This window comes from Gouania willdenowi, unplaced genomic scaffold (genome assembly GCF_900634775.1).
Source record: "Gouania willdenowi unplaced genomic scaffold, fGouWil2.1 scaffold_119_arrow_ctg1, whole genome shotgun sequence".
Taxonomy (NCBI): domain Eukaryota; kingdom Metazoa; phylum Chordata; class Actinopteri; order Blenniiformes; family Gobiesocidae; genus Gouania; species Gouania willdenowi.
Genome location: NW_021144867.1, coordinates 1,016,747 through 1,039,492, shown reverse-complemented (window position 1 = coordinate 1,039,492; position 22,746 = coordinate 1,016,747). Strand labels below are relative to the sequence as shown.

The 22,746-nt window shown below is 37.9% G+C and overlaps 1 protein-coding gene across 1 annotated transcript; it reads right to left on the bottom strand.

Annotated features, from left to right (window-relative positions):
- Positions 1-460: 460 nt before the first annotated feature.
- Positions 461-21,563, bottom strand: LOC114458444 (nuclear factor of activated T-cells, cytoplasmic 4-like). The gene is made up of 13 exons (XM_028440813.1): positions 21,036-21,563; positions 13,488-13,639; positions 11,597-12,103; positions 10,700-10,875; positions 9,398-9,560; positions 9,134-9,234; positions 7,878-7,979; positions 7,028-7,215; positions 6,793-6,933; positions 3,979-4,034; positions 3,785-3,911; positions 1,314-2,009; positions 461-715 (listed from the first exon to the last, which is right to left on the bottom strand). The coding sequence occupies exons 1-13, from the start codon at positions 21,220-21,222 to the stop codon at positions 645-647; spliced, it is 2,667 nt and encodes an 888-aa protein (XP_028296614.1). The 5' UTR covers positions 21,223-21,563; the 3' UTR covers positions 461-644.
- Between the last annotated feature and the right edge of the window lie 1,183 nt (positions 21,564-22,746).

Below are 22,746 nucleotides of genomic sequence, written 5' to 3'. Positions count from 1 at the left end.
CTAACTTGTTATCATAAGAGATGCTAACAGAAAGCTAACACAAGAGGAAGGTTAAGTTTTATGGGCTTATTTTTTAAAGGCTCTGCAATTGTAATTGAACTTTAGTATTTGAGAACGTAATTGTAATTGACTTTCAGGGGAAAAATAATAGCTATAATTTCAATTGGAAAAATCAACGTAATCGTAATTGAGTTTCAATTGAACATGGATAATTGAAGACGTAATTGTAATTGAAAAATGTAATTGACCCCAACCCTGGCCGTGACCCCCACAGAGGCCCTGAAAGCACTGCTAGCGTGCCGTAAGTAGTCATCATAAAAAAAGCAACATAAAAGGATCTCTGTATAGAGTTTTCTGCATTATTCATCAACTACCAACAGCTCAGTTTGTGTTTTGATGAGTCTGGGAATTTTAAATGAAAAATAAAATAACTAAAATTAAAAAAAAAATCAAAGCCAACTTAGTTTTTCATTGATAATTTATTTTGAAAACAGATTTAAAAAAAAACATCACTTTCCCTTTTTTAAAGCAGTTGTCTGTGGTCAATATTACAATTTAGTAATGGTAGTACCTCCGTGTACCAAGTGCTTGAGGAACTTTAAATTATGCTAAATATCAAACAGGGGCGAGGCAGTGCTTTGGGTTCAGTTTGACAGGTTGTCCATGTGAGAGGTTAACTGGTAAGACTGGATGTCGTCTCCGATGAACTCTGATACTGCAGAGAGAAGGAGAGAATTCATCATCATCATCCATTCCTCTATTCTTGGAGTGAAGTTAATCTTCTTAATTGTGTGACAAATGTAGATATAACCACTAGGCCACCACTGCCCATGTGGTCATGTGATCCATAAAACGTTCTGAAACCCACCATTGTGCTACTGATAAAACAAGAGTCCTACTTACAAAAGCGTTAAAAAGAAGAGACGCTTTTATTTTGAAAAGGGGATGTTTTGACTTTTAGCTGGAAGTCGGTCCCAGGACGATTTTATGTTCCATTTGCAATGCATCATGGGACGCTTGAGTATAGTGTGCTGACCGTGCATACCTAAAAAATGTCCAGATATAGTATACATCCAGGTATTTCTCACATACTCAATCTTTTCATACTATCTAACGTGAATGCACTACATACTAACTTGTACTAGTACGTTAGTACATCATTTTGAACACAGCCCATGTCTTTATCTGATAAAAAATGATTGTCTGTGATACTAAAAAATAAAAAAATCAAGTAACTGTTTAATAAAAAGCCTTAACTGTGACTTCTGATCAAAATATGATGATAATAGTTAATAGATAAAATAATAACTCACCTTCCTCAAAGGTGATGTGGTGCATAGATGTGGAGCTTGTAAACTCCAGAGGACAATCGTGGATCTTGGCGTCCCTCTCCCCATCATGTCCCATCCCCAGCCCTCTGTCCTGGGGGTCCCAGCCCTCATAGTTGGAGTAAGGTACTGTGCAGAGGTCCTGATAGGGGCCAGCGTTGGTGGGAGGGGAGGAGCACACCTCCTGGGAAGAGTAAGAGTACTGGGGATAAGGGGAGGTGGGGATGGGAGGAAGAGGGGAAGTGGAGATGGGGCTTCCTGCAGGAAACGGGCTGAGAGAGGAGGAGTGGGAGGGTGAGGGGGAAGAGGACAGATAAGGTGAGTCAAGCCATGGGGAGGGGGAGGGAGGCTGAGGGAGGCCACGGGGGTAAAGAGGGGGGAGGAGCTCAGTGAAGCCCAGCTCCAGGTTCTCAAAGCTGGGGTGGCGCTCAGACAGAGGGACAGCCCTGGAAACGCTGGGGTCCTCCACAGCTGTAGGGTCTTCAGGGTAACTCATGGCTGGGCAGGGGGAGGAGTAGGAGGAGGAGTAGGGGGGGAGGTGGAAGCCCAGGCCTCGCTCATCACACACGGGGTCGGCTCTGGTGTGGAAGCCTCTATCGACCCTGGTTGGACAAACTGCAGCAGGATCCAGAGGCTGGATGGAGGGTCTGGAGAGCAGAGGGTCCTCCTCTTTGAACATCACTGAGAGACCAAACACAAACTGGGCTTAACACTTACAATAGACGTATAAACATTCATTTATAACATTTTATCAATCATACCTGTTAACCTATATAGTCGACTCATATTTAGTAAGGGTGGGAAAAAATATCAATTTACGTATTTATTGTGTGTTTTTTGTTGTTGTTGTTGTGACAGTATTAAAAATCAATATTTCTACCTGATATGTAATTACAGAACTCTCTCCTGGTCAGACTGCCCTAAGCAGACCAGATACCATTGTACACTGATAGCACACGCCAAGGTATCTGCCTGAGGAGGCCCACTATGTTATAACTACCGCTATTAGCAACATACATAACAGTGAGAGCACTGAACAGCAGCAGAGTCACTGAAACACACACAGACTGGACTGTCCCCCAAAACTCTTTGACTAAATAAACCCTGTGTCTGCATCTGACCAGCAACCCTAAAGCTTGACTCCATCTCAGTCATCCAAAACCACCTCAACACTAGCCAGAATTGATTTTTAAAGTAATTTTCTCAAACTATCTGTGGTCATACAGTAGGTTAATCACCTCAAAAAAAGAAACAATTATTTATTTTGTTTTTTTTAATTTTAATTTTAAGTTTTTTATGAATTTTTTCCCACCACAGTTTTTTCGGACTTTTTCGCGTTCCATCCTTGTGGGTTACCGTAGCGCGATGTGAACCAGCCCCCTCTTTGTTTACATGTGTTTACCCTTTGAGTAGGCCATACAGTATGTGTGCCACAGGCATGTTTTTTATCCGCACTATGCTGAGATGCTATGGGGAGAGTTTATCATATTTTTAATTGTAATGTTTATGTTATAAAATATGTAGTTATTTGATTTATTATCTCCAAAATAAACAAATAAATGTGCAGTCAAAATAAATGTCAGAGTGACTGACTTATGATGTGGATTGTTTTTCTAACCAGGACTCACATAATGTTTCAAAAAAATTGACAATTCAACTTTTGTGTTTTTGATAAGGAAAATAAAGAAATTGAAATTGCAATAATCGATAGCATCAAATTGGAAGACTTGGATGGATTGCAAAATATATCAAATCGTCGTCATTGTCCCAGCCCTATAATTTACTTTATTTTAGATGTTTACCATTTCCAATGATAATGGGCGTACTGGTGCATTACTATGGATGATTCTACCATCAAGGTCATTTAGGAAAAAATATATTCTAGTGATAATTTCGCAAAAAATATTCAGTAACAACAAAGTAGTTGAATTGAATTCACAAGTGAATACTTTTGCTGCAGTTTGTGCGTTTCCAGTATTGAATGTTCTCGTTAAGGTTAAAACGAGACTATTTCATTTCAACCAAAACAACTGAGTGGGCTTCTCGCTTTTTGTCCATCTTTAGGGAGTGATACAACCAAAAACTATTAGTTGAAATAAGTAAATAACTCCTTCTTATTGTGTAATCATCCATAAATATCTTTAATGAATATCAGGATGATCAGCACAGGGTATGGATGATTTATAATATTTTTTTGCATTAAGTAATAATCATCATTTATAAAGAAAAATACCAGATTATTTCAAAATAATCAACATTACAAACCCCAAAATATTTATTTGCTCCTTAATTTTAAAGCTTTTTATTGCAGTTTTTCCATAGAGTGATTTCTTTCTGCTCAGATTAAATCTGCATGACTCCACTGGAGAATAATACAAATACTTCATTAGAGAAAACCCTCACATTTTATCTTTGAATCTGAACATTTAAATAGTAAAGCAGTGAAAAGGACTCACCGGGGAGATACTTGAAACAGTGCGTGCTGCTTCTCTTTCTCTTCCCGTTAGAGACGTAAAGACTGACTGACACAGGCCGACTGACGGACACATCGCTGTAGGCCGGGACCCTCACACACAACACACACTACACAGGGAGAACACACAACATCTGAGTTTTTTTGTGACTTTTGGATGTGTCTGTCACATGGTACCTCGTTGCTGTTGTCACGGTCAACGTGAGCGTCCTCCTCCCACTGTAGTTTACCATCTGGAACATAAGAATGTAACGCAGGAATAAGATCAGCAGTGGTTGGATGGGAATTGTTTTATTTGAAAGCTTCATATGTGTGAATCACTGATACCTGTTATAGCCTTTGATCATTTACTGCCCTTGTGAATATTTTCATAATTAAAAATTAATTAGACCTGAAAGATGTCTAAACTCATTATTAGATAAACTCCTGCAAGTCACCACATGTAATGTTTGGGTTTATTTTGAAGGATTTAGTGAAGTTATATTATAAAATACAATTACAGATGACTTAATCTAAAGCTTTTTTCTGCATGGACAGCAGCAGAAATAGTTTATAATCAAACCACAGCCATTGTTTACTTTTAGCTTTGCTGTTTCACTCGTGTTTGGGTGAAATGGCGCCTCCAACTGGTGAAACTGTGGTATTACAGGGACAGCAGTCTTCAACCTCTAGTATATTTTTAGCATATTCTTTATGATAATGCTGGATCTGGCCCAAGTATTTAATATAATATTATTCAAGTTTAATTTAATATTATATAATTTTTTCTTTTATTTTGAAGGTATTTTTCCGCATTGAATAGCTATAGGAGCTTCTGATAAAGACTTTTAATTCATATCAATCAATAGCTGACATCACGTTAACATACATTTTACAGGATGGTAAAGAGGTGGTGCAGACGTTTTATAGGGTCATAAGTTTGACTCTGGTTTGGGTTCAATTTTCAAACAAAAGTAAACTAGGAATAGTAAATAAATAATAATAAAAAAATATTACTAAGTCATAATTATGAAATACTATCTCATTATTAAGACATAGTATCTCATAATTATATCTCAGTATCTCATAACTTAATGTCTTATAATTATGACTTAGTGTCTCATATTTATGAGATAGTAAATACTTAAAAACTTAGTATATCAATCATGAGATAGTATCTCATAAATATGACTTAGTATCTCATCATTATGAGATAGTATCTCATAAATATGACTCAGTATCTCATAATTATGACTTAGTATCTTATATTTATGAGATAGTATCTCAAAATTATGACTTAGTGTGTCATATGAATGAGATATTATCTCATAATTACGAATTACAAATGTATTATTACTACTATTTTACTTTTCCTATTTATTTATCTTTTTTTTTTCTGGCAAAAAAAGGGCTTCCATATTTATTCTGTATTTGATGGGGGAAAAATATTGTAACATGGGTAGGTAGGTACGGATAGGTACAGGTAGGTACAGATAGGTACAGGTAGGTACAGATAGGTACAGGTAGGTACAGGTAGGTACAGATAGGTACAGATAGGTACAGGTAGGTACAGGTAGGTACAGGTAGGTACAGATAGGTACAGGTAGGTACAGGTAGGTACAGGTAGGTACAGATAGGTACAGGTAGGTACAGGTAGGTATAGGTAGGTACAGGTAGGTACATATAGGTACAGGTAGGTACATATAGGTGCAGGTAGGTATAGGTAGGTATAGGTAGGTACAGATAGGTATAGGTAGGTACAGATAGGTACAGGTAGGTACAGATAGGTACAGGTAGATACAGGTAGGTACAGATAGGTACAGGTAGGTACAGGTAGGTACAGATAGGTACAGGTAGGTACAGATAGGTACAGGTAGGTACAGGTAGGTACAGGTAGGTACAGGTAGGTACAGATAGGTACAGGTAGCTACAGGTAGGTACAGATAGGTACAGGTAGGTACAGATAGGTACAGGTAGGTACAGGTAGGTACAGGTAGGTACAGATAGGTATAGGTAGGTACAGGTAGGTACATATAGGTACAGGTAGGTACAGGTAGGTACAGATAGGTACAGGTAGGTACAGGTAGGTACAGGTAGGTACAGGTAGGTATAGGTAGGTATAGGTAGGTACAGGTAGGTACAGGTAGGTATAGGTAGGTACAGGTAGGTACATATAGGTACAGGTAGGTACAGGTAGGTACAGATAGGTATAGGTAGGTACAGATAGGTACAGGTAGGTACAGGTAGGTATAGGTAGGTACAGGTAGGTATAGGTAGGTATAGGTAGGTACAGATAGGTACAGGTAGGTACAGATAGGTACAGGTAGATACAGGTAGGTACAGATAGGTACAGGTAGGTACAGATAGGTACAGGTAGGTATAGGTAGGTACAGGTAGGTACAGATAGGTACAGATAGGTACAGGTAGGTACAGGTAGGTACAGATAGGTACAGGTAGGTATAGGTAGGTACAGGTAGGTATAGGTAGGTACAGGTAGGTACAGATAGGTACAGGTAGGTACAGGTAGGTACAGGTAGGTACAGGTAGGTACAGATAGGTACAGGTAGGTATAGGTAGGTACAGGTAGGTACAGATAGGTATAGGTAGGTACAGGTAGGTACATATAGGTACAGGTAGGTACAGGTAGGTACAGATAGGTGCAGGTAGGTATAGGTAGGTACAGGTAGGTACAGATAGGTACAGGTAGGTATAGGTAGGTACGGGTAGGTATGGGAAGGTACATATAGGCACAGGTAGGTACAGATAGGTACTGGTAGGTATAGGAAGGTACAGGTAGGTACATATAGGTACATATAGGTACAGGTAGGTACAGATAGGTGCAGGTAGGTATAGGTAGGTACAGGTAGGTATAGGTAGGTACAGGTAGGTACAGGTAGGTGCAGGTAAGTACAGGTAGGTGCAGGTAGGTACAGGTAAGTACAGGTAGGTATAGGTAAGTACAGGTAGGTGCAGGTAGGTACAGGTAGGTACAGGTAAATGTGTCATAAGTACCTGCTCCTCGCTCCATAAACAGAACTCTGGAAATGGGCAGGAAGTTTGCTCCACTCAGGAGCAGCTCCTCCCCTCCTTCCACAGAGCATGAAGTGAGGCTGACGGACTCAATGACGGGCAGCTCCTGTGCAGAGCGCTGGGCTGAGGAAGGAGGAACACACACACATAACATGTAAAGATCTCCTCCTTCACTTTGATCTTCACTGTCTTTTGTCATCCTGAAGGAGAGACTCACAGCATTCAATGGGCACAGAGGCCACCTGCAGAGCCAGGACACGTCCAGGAGGGGCCACAGGGGGCGCTACAGGGAGGTGTATGCGGAACACCAGACGCACACGCGTGTTCTTTCTCCCAACGTCTGTTTCTCCTTTCCTCAGCTCAATGTCAGAGTTCCTCAGTTTCAGTATTCCTGCACAGTCGATTCTGGAAATCACGAGAAATATTTCAAAATCATTTGTCACTAATTCTTATTGATGATTTCGGAAAATTTTGCACACTGCATTGTGGGTTGCGGAGTCCCGTAGATCAGAGGTTCTCAACCTTGTCTTGTGTCTTGTGACCCCATTTGGGGTCACAAGACACTGGCAGGGGCCTTCAAAAAAGAACATTATCTGGACAATTCAAGGCCATTTTTTTGGCAACTACACCAAACATGCCATTATTTAACCTATTCACCTTTTCTTTAATGCATTTTTGATACATTACTCCCATTGCTGACACTTCTCCATCATATTTCAAGGCCTTTTCTGGACATTTTTTCCACTTTCAATACATTTTCAGCACTTATAAACCCCTTCCTCAATGGACCATCATTCAGGTACAGTGGGGGTCCCCGGTCTCTGGCACTTTTATTTTGGCTGAAAAGGTTGAGAACCACTGCCGTAGATGGATGCATAGAAGTGTTTTTACATTATTTCTTCTTTATTTATTGTGGGTATTTTTTTTGGCCAGACAAGGAGGACAGTGATTGGCTTCACACAGTTTTTGTTCTAGTTTGTTCCTGGTATTCCCCGCCGTGATATCCCATCACTCTGCAAGACATTTCATTTTGGATAGATTAGGATCTCTTTAAAGTGAGGACTCACAGTGCTATCATGTTGTTTTCAGGGTTGAGGGGGATGTCCAGCAGTTTGGTCCCGGCCTGCACGCTCTCGTGACTGGCGGTGCCGACCATCTTCCCTGTGACCCTGCAACAAAAAACAACATCACAGCACTTTTAACCAAAGTAGTAACACAGGCAGATTACATGGCAACACTGGATTAAGCCATTAACAAATGTGTTGAATGCAAACACAGCTCTGGATTTAAATTTTTCTTCTATTGTTCAAATGTTTTTATAACATATAAACACACTCTATTGATCATTTTGTGAATTTGTGAAGTGTTTTACTTTCTGTGCATACATTTGATTTTTGAATATTTGTGAGATACAGACAAATGTTTGGGTTTTTGTCTCAAACTCAAACTTTTAAACACATTAAATGGAAAAGTGAACACTTTTAAGCGTGGGACCCTCTGCCCAGTAACAAGCATGGAATATTCTCGGACTACGATACATACTTTTATTTACATAATTACTTATAATCAGCCGTGACTTACAGCAACTTCTTATCTGCACATTTGATAAATCTGAGCTCAAGACAAAAAATTTGATTTTTTTGTACTTAAAGAAATTAAATAATAATAATTTAACAAAAGCCAGCAGGATAATGCATTAGGACTTTTTTCTTTTGTTCTGAGTGTCATATTTTAATAAATTAGGTTATTACATATTTGTCAATTAAGTTATAACTTTTCCCTCAGTAAGTAATTTCAATGTGATTTCATTTGATTGTTTTGCATTATTATTATCCCTCAATTTGTGTGTTTGTTGTTTTGTGTGTTTTCAGAGTAATTTTGTGTAGTTTTCTGTGCAGTTGTGCATAATTTATTGTCATTTTGTGCAGTTTTGTTGTTGTTTTGTTTATTTTTCTGTCTTTTGTGTATCTTTGTTGTCTTTTTTTAATTTTGTTGGTCATTTTGTGTTTTTATTATCTTTTGTGAATTGTGGTTGTCATTTCGTGTTCTTTTGTTGTTGTTTTGCATATTTTTCTATCATAATTGTGGATTTATGTAGTTAACTTATGTTTTTAAAGTCATTTTTGATTGTTTTAGTTTCCCTTTGAGTATTCATGTTTGTTCATTTTGTTTGTCATTTTGTGTGTTTTTCTATAAATTTGTATGTTTTTATCATAATTTTGTGTATTTTTGGAGTAATTTTGTGCTATTACTTTGTGGCCGCATTAAATTAGTCGCCAGTTGCCCTTTTCTGTTCTAAATAAGCCCCACGTGTTTTCAGTACCTGTGTATCTGATAGAACGGATGCGGTCGGATGGATCGATCATCAGCTGTACCAACAAAAACCTGAAGAGAGAGGGGCTTCCTCTCTGAGTATCCACACAGCTGCACAGATGACATCAAAATGCAAAAAGACCAGCAGCGGGGAACCACATGTGTGCAGAAAAAGATACAAACACAGGGACTTTATAACTCAAAAGTAAGACAACATTCAAAGTAAACTATTGTAATAGAACAGAAACACAGAATCTATCTATTCTCTCTGCACCTTGACAACAGGATGCCCTGTAGGTGAAGCTTTGACGGCCCCTCTGCTGCCCTCTGTCTCATAGTGGGCTCGGTGGTGGGGGCGAGGCTGCACCTCAATACGCAGCTCATACTGGTCAAACTGGGATGGCAGCGGCCAGTCCAGTGGAGGGAGGGCAGTCGACCTGGAAAGATTTACAGTGTTACAGGACTTTTGAAGATTCAAAATGGCGAGATAAGCTCAATTAAACAAAAATGTTCTGTTTTAATAATGTGAAGGAAAATCACTGATGATTCAATTTTTAAATTAATATGTTATAGTTTCATTTATTCAGACAACTTTTTTCAGGAAATTTACTTTGATCCCCTGACATGTTTTGGAATGTCAACTGAAAGTCTTCCTCAGAGGCGTCCACTGATTGCTTTGATGTGTCCTTGTGAGTTATTTCTGGGCGTGGCCAACTTGACAGTTGTTTCAGGTTGGCTACGCCCCCTGTCGCCCGATGGTCACATTGTTTTAGTCTTAGTCTTATAGATGAAAATGCTTATTAGTTTTGGTCACATTTTTGTTATTTCCAAATGTGATAGTTTTAGTCCATTTTTAGTCGACAAAAACTCAAAAAGGTTTTATTTTAATTGTATTAAAAAAATAAATAAAAAAAAAGCAGTGGAGTGGTTTCTGAGCCCCTTATTGCTCAGAAACGGTAAAAAACATTGATCGTCTGATCACATATTTAGGAGGATGACATTATTTCATGGAGTCTGAGAAGGTAAGAACCACATGGGTAAAGTGGTTAGACATTTATTTCAAAAAAAGAAAGCGTTTTTCACTTTTGAAAGTGAATTTAGTCAATCATAACTTTCATTAGAATTGTGTTTAGATTTAAATTGATCCTTTTAAATTTGTTTTATGTCATCAACTGTGGTATCTATGCAACAAAGCTAGCATCAAAGTGCACCATTTTAGCTGTGGAGACCAGTAATGTAAAAATGGTAATGCTGGGGTAAGTTGAGCCATTGGTTAATAAGTGTATTTTGATTGTGGCCTGCCCTATATGTTCTAAATATTACATTATGATTCTGCAGTTGTATGATTATAGAGTGGACCTAGAGCCTCATGTATATATAAGCACCAAACAAGCAGGGGAGCCCCAACTGAGGTCGAGAAAGAGCCACCAGTGAAGTGAGAGAAGGGAAGTCTATTCAAACAACAGCAAAGAATGCCAAAATAGACAGAATGAGGCTGAAGAGGTACATCCCCAACCCTGAATCATGGCAAGATTGATCCATACAGTATAAATGTACAGTATATGTGTGTCATTGCCTGAACAAAGGACTGTGAGCATTAGCTCTGGATCTGCCGAAGCCCAGAGCCGAGGGTACAGAGAGGTAGTCCATGCCCAGTGAGGGGAGCTCTCTCCTGGTCTGCTGGGTCTCTGGCATCGGGCAGGGGGAGCTGTGGCCTGGAAGCCGCTCCTGATCCACTTCTCTGGGACATAACTAGGAAACAGTTTTACAGAGTGATAGTGTGACATTTAAATAAGAGAAAGTCTGCACCTAGAAAAACCTGATTATAAAATTATTGTAATCACGTACTTGATCATTCATTACAATAATGATGTAATTATAATTGTAATTATATATGAATTCTGTGGATTTTGTAATCATAATTGAGTTGTAATGGAGTTCAGATAAATTGCTTTGTAATTGTCAGGGAAATTCTATAAAAACTGTCAGTGCCAAGGTATAAAAAGGGAAAATTGTTGGAATTTTTTTCTGAGATAAAGATATAGTAAGGCATAAAAATGAAAAAAAAAAAAAAAAATTCTGAGAAAAGGCATAAGACTATATAGTAACACGGTAAAACAGAACATTTTGGGATTTTTTTTCTGAGATAAGGCTAGATATAGAAAAAAAATAGAATTTTGTCAAAACTGACCCGTTATCATAAGAGATGCTAACAGAAAGCTAACACAAGAGGAAGGTCACGTTTTGTGGGGTTATTTATTTCATGCTCAGTAATTGTGATTAATTGATTTTGAACTTTAATATTTGGGCAGGTAATTGTAATTGACTTTCAGGGGAAAAATAGTCTTTGTAATTTTAATTGTAATTGGGAAAAATGCCCGCCACCGTAATCATAATTGAGTTGTTATTAATATGGACACTTGAAGATGTAATTGTAATTTAAAATGTAATTGACCCCAACCCTGGTTGTTACCTGCTCTAGTGATGTTTTCCTGGTCTTCTGTGGGATGCTGAGTTCACAGATGTTGGGCGGAGCTTGTGACTGAGAGGTGGAGTCTTCACCGTCCAGGTTACAGGACTGAAGTTCCTCTGAGTAACTGCTTCTTCGTGAAGAACAGGGTGAAGCCAGGGGGGAGTTTCTACGTTTCTTCCCTGCAGGTGACGTCGGCCTGGACGATGATGTAAGTCCAAAGTTGCTTTCGTTGAGCTCGTCTTCCTCCACTAACAGGGAGTCACAGCTGGATGCAGGGCTGAGCCAACCCCTGGATGAGGGACTGGAGGCTGGGCTGGGGCTTAGCGAGCTGGGACACCTGTCCCGATAGCTGAACTGGTCCAGCAGAGGGAGATACAGTCGCTCCTTGTCCCACCCATTGCCACCACCCATATCCCAGTAGCTAGGAATGGTGGGTACAGGGTCGTCGTCAGGGGAGATTGTGGTTATTTGGATGCTGGGGCATTCAACAACTCGAGACTCTGAAACCTATAGAAAGAGAGGGATGCTTTAAGATGGTCACATTGTGTTTAACATTAGGGAGCAGTACCGTGTATGTCGTCATATCCAATGTTAAATACACTCATGTAAACAAGGCCTCTGAACATTCAGTCAGCATTTAGAATATTGACCATCTTAGAATTAATACAGGAAAGATAAAAGGCTTGTATTTTTGTTGTTATTTGGAATATCTTTCTAGAGTTTTGTCATCATCTTTTGTGTTATTTGAGTTTTTGTTGTTATTTTTCTCTCATTTTGTGTGTTTCTGAAGTAGTTTTGGATGTTTTTCTCTCATTTTGTGTGTATATGGAAACAACATGGGTTTCTTTTTGTGCTTTTGTGTTTTAGGGGGGTAAGCTACAAAGCTAGATTACATCATATCGCGCAAACTTCCAGGATTTAATCAGTGTGTGCTGTCCTACGAAGCTCACTAACGTCTTACGGAGCTAAATCACTATGGTAACTTAACGACTAACCTGGTCGGGACCGGGTTTTGTTCTGGCTAGGATCTTAGCGTGTGCTAAAGCCCCGCCTCCTGACCAATTATATTTGCAACATTTCATCTTTCATTAAATTACCTTAACTTAATACAAGATCACTGATTTAACCTATAAATACCCTCATATATAATATTTGTATTCAATAGAAATGTATCAACTGACGTGGAAACGTCTAGAACTATGAAATAAAAACATAAATATTCTTTTATTCTGACACATTTTTGAATATGTTTCTAATTCAATTTCATATAATCCTTTATTGTGTGTTAAACCAATACACTAAACCCAAGGTTCCCAAAGTGGGGTATGGGTACCCCCAGGGGTACTCAAATTGTCATACGGGGTACGTGAATAGAAATTAAAAAAATATTGATTAATGTACCCAGGTTTGTACTCTACACGACGTATAAATTATACGTATGTAAGGCGCAGACAATATCCAAGCAATAAGTGACATCAGTTCCTGCGGGATTTCCTCTTTCAAATTTCATTAATTTTGTGACCAATTTTTATTTAATTTGTGAAAATTGAGCTAAATAAATGCAATTTTAAATTTAAAATGACTGCAGTCATGGGAAAATTGCGATTCTCCAAATATTGTGGAATATACATTGAATTTGTGTATTTAGATATCAGAGATATCCAAGCTGATTTATCTACAACTGAATTATTTGGTAATCTGGACAGTAATTTATGTTTTTTCTGTCTTTTTAACTTTCTCCTGCAAGCCAAATTGCAGGTGTAGGGGGTACATGGCTTCATGTTAAATGTCTGAAGGGGTACAGGACTAAGCTATATTCTTATAAATAACTAAAAAATAGTTATTGTAATAGAGAACAATGTATCTTCATGATCTGAGGATCCTGTCGTACCTGGACAGAGCGGGCAGGCAGGCTCTCATAAGTCCCACTGAACTCTTTAACGGGGGCTCTTCGTGGAGGCGGGGAGTGCATCCCCGCCCTCTGATTGGACAGCTCGGTCTGGCTGGAGATGTTGACAGATGGAGTTGAATGGTTGTCTGTAACTGAAACAAATGTCTCAAGTCAGACACAACATGCACACAAACTGCATTGTGTGCAAATTAAATGAAAAATGAAATCACATGTGGTTTGTTTCTCCTGCCAAGAAAAAAAAACAAAACAAAAAAAACTGGTTGTACTTTGAATAATAGTGAACATGAAATGCTGCTAATAAAGAATTCACAGCTGCTTCTCTCTTTAATGAGCACTTTCACTTCCAAATGGCAACAATGACTTTACAGGCTGCTCTAAAATACAAAATGTACTTTTAATCTCATTACGCAACCAGACAACTACAATAATAATAATAATAATGATAAATTGTACTTTAAATACTGTTTGTAAGAAGATCAATTTTTTTTCACAAATGTGTGACATCAATTTCTGAAAATTTGTATATTTTCAAAATGTAAAATTAATAGTTTGAGTGTAAAAAAAAAAAAACTTAAAATGCTACAAAAGACTAGAACAGAAGTCAAGAATAAAATATACCATGACACTGTTGTATTCTTTAGCATTTCATTAGGTACGATTGATGAGGTTATGATTTATCATTCCTGTGGGACACTAAAGTGCATAAGAGATGGCATGGAAAGGCAAATTTATTTCTAAAGCACATTTCATACACAAGGCAATCCAGTCTGTGTACGTCCACTGTTACTGAGTTGAAAACCAATGGAAAGAAATAACAGAAATCTCTAAAAAAAAAAAAGAAAAAAAGCTAATTTCAATATAATACACATGTCCTACTTATGCAAAAAAAAAAATGTTTACATATGTATAGATACGTTTATTTAACTCTATTCATTATTATTGTTTTTTTTTTTTTTTTACTTTTTTTGCACATTTTCTGTGCATAGTCTTGCTCCTTTTTAGGCCCGAGCGCCACGAGCTGGAGAAGGGCCTCTGCAAGGCGGAGCCTATGCAAATGCCACGTGCCCGTCAGTGACCAGGGACCCTTCTCATGTCGTAGATGTTCCCCGGCGCTTTCCAAAAATGTATAGTTCATGGTGCTCAAAAAGGGGGAAACATTGTTAATTGGGTTGGATTATTATTCTTTCTTCTTTGTGTCCTGGTGTCAGAACCAACTCCTCAACTTTTCACCCACTGAACCATTATGTAGAGTCTCAAATATTCAAACAAAATTCAATCGCGTGTTTTTCTAATTTCTGGCTATTTCCAATTTTAATTTGACGCGCCAGTGCCCCCGCGGTGGTGCGGCAAAAGCGACACGGCGAAGGCGGTGCGGCAAAGTGGTGCAACATGTTGTTTTTTTAATATGCCACTCTTTACCATTCTAATTACCCCTCGGGGATTAATCAAGTTTTTCTGATTCTGAAAATCCAATAAAATAAACTAACTTGACAGTACAAATAAATACTCCAACCGAGCTATTGGGAAAAACCAAACAAAAACATACAAAAACGAAAACAAATCAACAAACAAAAGAAGATGTATTATTGTGATTATTACTGCAAGATTTTTGCTGCAGATTAGCAGCATACCTTTGACATTCATAAAAATACTGCTCCATGTCAGTAGGTGGCAGTAGTTCGTATATATTAGTATATAACGCTGTCATTTCTGGAAGTATTAAGTGTAACGTGGAGGAAAAAATTGCCCTGCTTTACTTTTGGATGACTTTAGTGGCTTTTTTTGAAAAACTTTTGTCATAATAAAAGAATTCGCATTCAAAGATAACCTGGGAACAATAAAATGTACTAAACAAAAACGTCTTTTGTTTTTGCCAACCAGCTCGTCCAAGCCACAGCCCTCACCACAACACCCCCCCCCCCCCCCCCCCCCCCCCTTCCAAAAAACATGAAGCCAAACACACAGTGGTGATTTTGTTGTTGTGAGTGAGGCTGAGGCTTCAAACCCATCACCGCTGCAATGCAGCGAGGGCGGCCCATGAAGCCAATTCTTTGGGCAGCGTGCACATAGAAAATCAACTGCCAACCAAATTAAGTGTTTGGGGTGAAAAATCTCCTCAAATGTTTCCTGGCAACAAAAATATTTCCAAGTGATTAGAGCAGCAAGGCTGAGGCAGCTCTTCTGCTGGTGGAGACCGTGATTGTAGACGGTGTTTTTTTTTTTTGTGAGGACCAGCGAAGAAAGTTTACGAGCAACAAAAAGTTCCCTAACGCTCATTAAACACGCAGAAAAGCAAAATGACTAAACCCGATTTGATCTCACACACTTTCATATGAGATTAAGTGTCCTGAAATGAACCTAAAAAGTTATTTATACCTCAAATTCAAGTTTGAGTTCTGTTTGTTTCTTGGAAATGAACAGCTTATTATATTGACTCCTATGATTAACTACACTTACAGGCTATTTCATAGAGAACAACTTCTTAGTACTGGGTTTTGCCTTTAAAACAGCTTCAGAGAATATACTTTATATATATATATATATACACAGTATATCACAATGTATGTAAAGGCCCTCCAAATTAATTACTGAGAAAGGACCATCTATAAGGGTGAAAAATAAAGGGTAGAGCTTTTTGGGGTCCATCCATAAAGTCAGCAAAATGATGGTCCATTGTTCTCTGAATCTGTGATAAGTTGATAACCACATGTATTTATTCATCTGAATAATATCCACTGTTATCCAGGAAGTGTATTTATTATCAATTGAGAAATACTATATAGTCATCTTAGTTAAATCCTTGTTTGAATCAGAAAAAAAGGGGTCAAAAGTGACCAAAAATGGTAGTTAAAAAAAGAAAAAAGGTGGTGAAATGGTATTTTAAAAACCACAGAGATTTGTTAAAAGTTGCAAATTAGAGTGGGCAAAAACGGACAGAACAAGTGGAAAAATAGGTTCAAAGTGTCAATATTGGAACAATTAGTTTAAACTGGCAAATAATGGGCATGACAAATGGTGAATGTGGTTAAATTGGCAAAAGATAAGCATGAAATATGGTCAAAAGTGACAATGATGGGTCAACATATGCAACATTAGGTGGAAAAGTGGTGGAAAGGGTTTATAAGTGCTGAAAATGTCTTGAAAGTGGAAAAAATGTGGAGAAGAGGCCTTGAAATTTGTTGTAAAAGTGGCAGGAATGGGAGTAATGTGGCAAAAAAATGCATTAAAATGAGCAAAAATATGGCAAGAAAAAGTGATGAAAATAGCTTAAAATATGGAAAGTGTGGTGCAGTTGTAGAAAAAGGGTAAAAATAAGCACAAAAAACTAATAATAATAATAATAATAATAAATATAGAAAGCTTACAAAAAAGAGGAGGATATATGAACATATGTACATGTAGTACAGGTAATATGTTGTTATATAATTATAAACTAGATTAGCAAGCAAGCGCCTATTCTGTCATATTTTTAAGAGAATAAAATAGTTAAATTATAAATACACATCTTTGATATAAAAACAAATTTAACACATTCCTTGCAAAAATACTTGCTGCAAAAATCGGAAACAATTGTCTCATTTCAGTTTAATGAAGATATGTATGTACTCTATATTTTATCTAATCTTCATGGACAACAAAAACCCCCAAACTGACCTTTTTTTTTGTTTTGCAAGAATTAAACTCAATCTGAAAAAATATATAAAGTATTGTAGCCTACTTTTGCTATGTCGTGAGATTGTATACAGTATGTGAATATACATTTTAAGGATTTCAATGAAATTAAAACATAAGTACATGTTTGATCATCTTTAAGCTTTAGGCCATGAACTAGTTTTTGACTTGTTTGATGCTGATTCGAGCTTTGCATCACTTTATATAGCAGCCAAATTCAAATATTTATTAGTTAATCTTACTGGATTATAAGAATAAGCTGCACATCAAGTGAAATAAATCAGTAATTTTTGAAAAATGTAAACATTGGATTTTTTTAGCAGCCCAAAGTGGAGGAGGTTTCGGTCCATCAGGACCAGAACCTCCAGACACAAAAACAGCTTCTTTCCCTCTGCCACCATCCACATGAACACACCCCAAGTCACCCACTGAACCCCCCCCTCACCCCACCCGATCACCACCTCCATGATGACATTATCTGCTGCACTGTATATATATATATATATATATTTATTTATATTTATCCTATTTATCCTTTATTCTCTATCTATCCTTTATTTATCCCTCATCCTTTATATTTATCATTATTATTATTATTATTATTGTTGCTGGGTTGTTCTTTGTTTTTTTTTATTTTTTGTTGTTGTTTGTTCTGTGCACCAACTACCAAGACAAATTCCTTGTACTGTCCTTAAAACTGTACATGGCCATTAAAAACATTTCTGATTCTGATTCTGAATAGATCATTGTCTAAAAAAATAGATAAATACAGACATCTCTATGCTGCCTAGATGCAATTTGCGTATACTTTCGGATTTTTGTCTTAATAAATGGATTTTTGACAGCCTTTAAACGCTAACAGCTGCGGTCTTGTGTTGCCTAAAAATTGCCTGGCTCCGACCATTGCTGCCCAGCAGCTATAATTTACCTTAGATTGGTAATGGTACTCTGTGCTAGCTTGTATGCAGGTGTGAGTGGCAAACCAATGAGAAGGGATGCAAGGATGTACACAATGTTTGACTGAGAGAGAGTGTGTGTTTGTGTAGAGGGTACAAACTGGGGAGATGGGAGCTGAGAGAAAGAGGGGAGGAGTGTGTGTGTGTGTGTGTGTGTGTAGGGTGCATGCTGAAGTACACAAGAGGCCGAGTTTTCTTCCCCCAGATGGCAACTGTTAACTCCGCTCACATGCACAACAGCTGATTGGAAACACATTGAGTCTGGCTGCACGCACACAAACACACACACACATGCACAAAAACACACACACACACGCAACAACAAGGGGGAATAGAGCGAGATATTTACGCAAACGCATACCACGGAACACACAATCAAATATACACAGAGAAGGACACACGCAAGTTCAACCTGGAGGCAATGCAGAATACACGAAAGATTCTCAACCCGGGGTACAAGTTCCCTCAATGGCACGTAAGCATGTGACACGTGGAAACTTTAGCAAATAAATTCCAAGATAATGACAATGTGTAAACGTATTTACATATTGGATGTGTTTTTTTCCTTCCTATCAATAACAATATTTTACTTAAAGCATGAAACAGCAAAGTTAATTATCTAAAAAGGCCTTAACATCAGAAATACATTATTAAATGCTTTTATTTCTTAGTTATTTCTGCTTTAGACAATATGTGTCAAACTCAAGGCCCGGGGGCTAAATATTGCCCTATAAGAGAGGGCCAAAAGGAGGAAGTGAAAATGACAGAAATACTGAATCACTGTGTAAATTACCAACTAATTCAATGTTAGAGATCTCAGTTCTTGCAAATACAAAATCAATAAAAATCCACAATCCTAATATTTTCCAACATCTTGCAATTTTCCTCAAATTATTCCACATTTTCTCAAATTTGAAAAAAAGTACACAAAATCAAGGACAGTTAAGTGAATTTAAGTTTAAGATCAATTATTGCGTGCCTTACTTACGTTACATATATTGATACTGTACGTGGAAGTGCAAAAAAAAAAAAGTGAATGTAACCATGTCGGAAATAAAGTGAATAAATAAATAAAAATAAAACTAGGGCACATTAATGTCAAAATTACTGGTTTTCTGCCGAAAACTATATTGGTCGATAGCAGCTGATATATGAAATAAGAACATTGATATACAGTACACAGGAAATATACTGTACATTAAGTCAAAATCAATACCCAAAATATGATTCAAGACAAATAAGCAAAACACTATTAAATTAAAATAAGGAACTATTTTACACTGTCAACATAAGGACTGTAAAACCACTGATAAATAAGAAAAGTTAAACTTGTGCAAACTGTATATTTGGAATACATTGTAAAAAAATTCAAAATTCAAAAAGAAAGTTGCTCAAATCGCAAACAGTAAATCGATAAATTAAAAAAAAAGAAAAATATAACTGTAAACATCGAACTAATGCACTTTTTGTAATCGTTACTACACACAAGTGGCAGCTAATAATGCAAATACAAAGCCACAAAATTTACACGCAGCAAAACAAGTTTATAGATCGGTTACATATTATAGTCCAGCGATTCTCAACTGGTGGATCGAGACCCAAAAGTGGGTCACGGACCTGTACTGGGTGGGTGGCGAACAGCAGGTCAAAAATAAATTAATACTTCATGTCTCTCACGTTGGACTTCTCTTTTATTTTGAAATAAACTTTTCTTTTGACAGGCATGTTGCACAGTATAAAGATATAGATTTATGTTGTTTATGTTTAAGCAAAAAAGATTATATATGTGTGTTTTTAACAGCTATTTGGTTGGTTGTATTCTAAAAAAAAGTGGGTCAAATGTGGCAAAATGTGGGTCCCAGGGTGAGACCAGTTGAGAACCCCTGATATAGTGGATTGATTAATTGGACGGGCTACTGACGTTGATTATTCGGCAATAGCTAAAATCAGTCCAATTAAAGCTGCAGTTTGTAGAATCCTCTTTTCGCTCTGTTTTGAAACTGAAACCGAAACAACCTCCCTTACTGGTATATTTTGTGAATACTTTTAGCGACTTTTTTCTCAGTAGAGAGTAGTGGTGTTAAGTGTATGGACTTTATCTTGTGTTAGTGGAGATTTTTCTGGTGTTTTAGAGACTCTGACATAAATGCACGTATTACTCTGTCCCGAGCAGCGGGTATTTATCCCGTCTATTTTCGCTCTCCCTCTGAAGCCAGTGTGTGTGTGCGGTGGACCCTCAACATGTCACGGAGGTCCGCAAGGATGCAAAGAGAAAGCAATCCATCCTCCTCAGTGTTTGTAACTTTTGTCTGTTGCTTCTCCACCTCGGTCTATCTTTTTCCGCTTGAATTGCCGTGTAACTGTTGTGTCTAACGCTGTTATGGAGAGTTCTGCTGGAACGTCCGCAAATGCACGTTTACTACCGATGGTCCGTGAACGCACCTGACTCTAGTCGAGCAGCCAATAGAAACGCCCAAAACTGTTTGTAGAAAGATCTCTGATTGGCTGACATCCAGATTCATTTCCAGGAGCGTCACACTCCTGGATTTATAACATTCATTTTACAGAGCCAGAAGGAGAATAGATTCACTGTCCACTCAGAACACTTTGGATTACAATATACTCAAAGATGATTATGGATTTTTTTTTTTTACCAAGTGATGCAAAAACAAAAACAAAACAAAAAAAAAAAAACAACAAACTTACAAACTGCAGCTTTAATCGGCTACGCCGATTAATCGGTCGGGCTCTCGTTTAAACAACCGTACAGATGGCTTTGATAACAAGCATGGAGTAGTAGTACTCATGTTATTGTAAAGAGCGCACTCAAAACAAAGACTAAGATAAATGAGTTGCTCTACTGTTTCTCCTAATTCTAATGGATGTATGAATGACAAACCGAGGCTGCTGCTACTGCAGTCCAGGATCAGCGGGATGCCCTCAGCCTCTTCCCCGGGTCCCGCGGCCCCCGGCTCGGCCGTTCGCACCGCTGACGGTCGGTCACTCTGCCGCGGTGGATCCTCTTCAAACACCAGCTTGAACTCAAACTCGCCCTCCTCCCATCCGGAGCCCGGAGCTGCCCCCATCACCCTCCCACACTCAGTCCTAACTCCCCCGGGGTCAGACTGTGAGACCCGGACCCGGACGATGAGAAAGTCTCTGAAACTTTAGTCCGGCCTTCAAGTGCGCGTCAGAGCGCGGATGGTCCTCATCGCGGAGGTTTTTTTCCTTCTTCCAGGCCGCTGCGCTGCTCCGCTCCGGACTTCAAAGAATATCCCTGCGCTTTTCACACAAACTAGTTTCCGTCTTTCATTCAAAGCTCTATCGGTCCTGTCACAGTTCAGTCCGGTTCTCTTCTTTCCACAGCAGGACAGAGAGAAGGGCGAAAGTTTATCAAATCTTTTTCTGCCGTCCTTTCTCCTTAATTGCCTTTGGGTTGTTGGGTTTCCCAGTTCCAGTTGGTCCGTTACTCGTTCTCCATTGGACCGTAGATGTGTCAGTCATAGGTCCTCCTGCCCAGCCTCCAGCCTCAGCTCCCTCCCACTCACATTCACATCCCATTCATAGGCAGAGGTGGACAAAGTACTCAACTTTTACTACCAGTTATTATTCTTGACTAAAAATTTTCGTCGTAGTACTACATTTTTTTTTTAAATCGACCATACCTAAATTATGACTGATTTGAATATATACAGTATATATATATATATATATATATATATATATATATATATATATATATATATATATATATATATACAAAAACACATTTCTATTTTTGTCGACTAATAAAAACAAAACGATAATTTTGTCACATGGAATGAAATGATCACATCAAGTCAGTCTGTGTGTTTTTGTAAACATTAATACTGTCCTTTATCAGGTTTGATCAATGTTGAATCTGTATATTTTAGTCGATTAAATCTGTAACAAATTTAGTTCACCAAAATACAATTATACAACAGTAATCTCATTGGACAAGAGACAGTCCATGAGTAGAGTAACAACAGCACTGGGAATATTTTGCAGACATAATCACTCCACTCCATAGGCATTCTAATAACCATTAAGGAAATGTGTATCTGTTGCCCGCCAACGGCCTCATCTCCCTGCCAATTGTGGACCCAAATAAATGACTGAATAAACAAATCATAATGTGTTGCAGCTTAATCCTGTTGACTAATAAAATGTGCTAATAGAACTGTTGTATAAAAGCAATATCACATTCAAGGTTGTGCTGTTTATAATCGCGCTGATAGATCACCCCCTCTTGTGTGATATTGCTAAAATATCATTTTGTTGACTAAAACTTGATTATAACTGAAATAGTCCTGATGACAAATTTTTGACTAAAACTAATTTTAGTCATAAGACTATGACTGAAACTAAATCTGAGTTTGTTGTCAAAATGAACACTGTTCATTATTTGAGTGAAAGTACAGATACTCCTTGTCAAAAACTACTCCAATACAAGAAAAAGTAGCTTTGCCAAAATATTACACCAATACAAGTAATATGTACATTTAAAAAAGTATTGAAAGTAATTAAATATCTCCAACATAATTTTCCTTATCAACAAGGCAGGGCAATATATACTGATGCACAATCCA

What these genes read in the sequence shown, in the direction of transcription:
- LOC114458444 (XM_028440813.1), bottom strand. Translation starts at nt 21,222, where the DNA reads ATGGGGGCAGCTCCGGGCTCCGGATGGGAGGAGGGCGAGTTTGAGTTC. An exon ending in GTTTATGGAGCGAGGAGCAG is followed by an intron (nt 4,035 to 6,792) that starts GTACTTATGACA and finishes CTTATGTTCCAG; the next exon opens with ATGGTAAACTACAGTGGGAG. An exon ending in CCACATCACCTTTGAGGAAG is followed by an intron (nt 716 to 1,313) that starts GTGAGTTATTAT and finishes TTCTCTCTGCAG; the next exon opens with TATCAGAGTTCATCGGAGAC.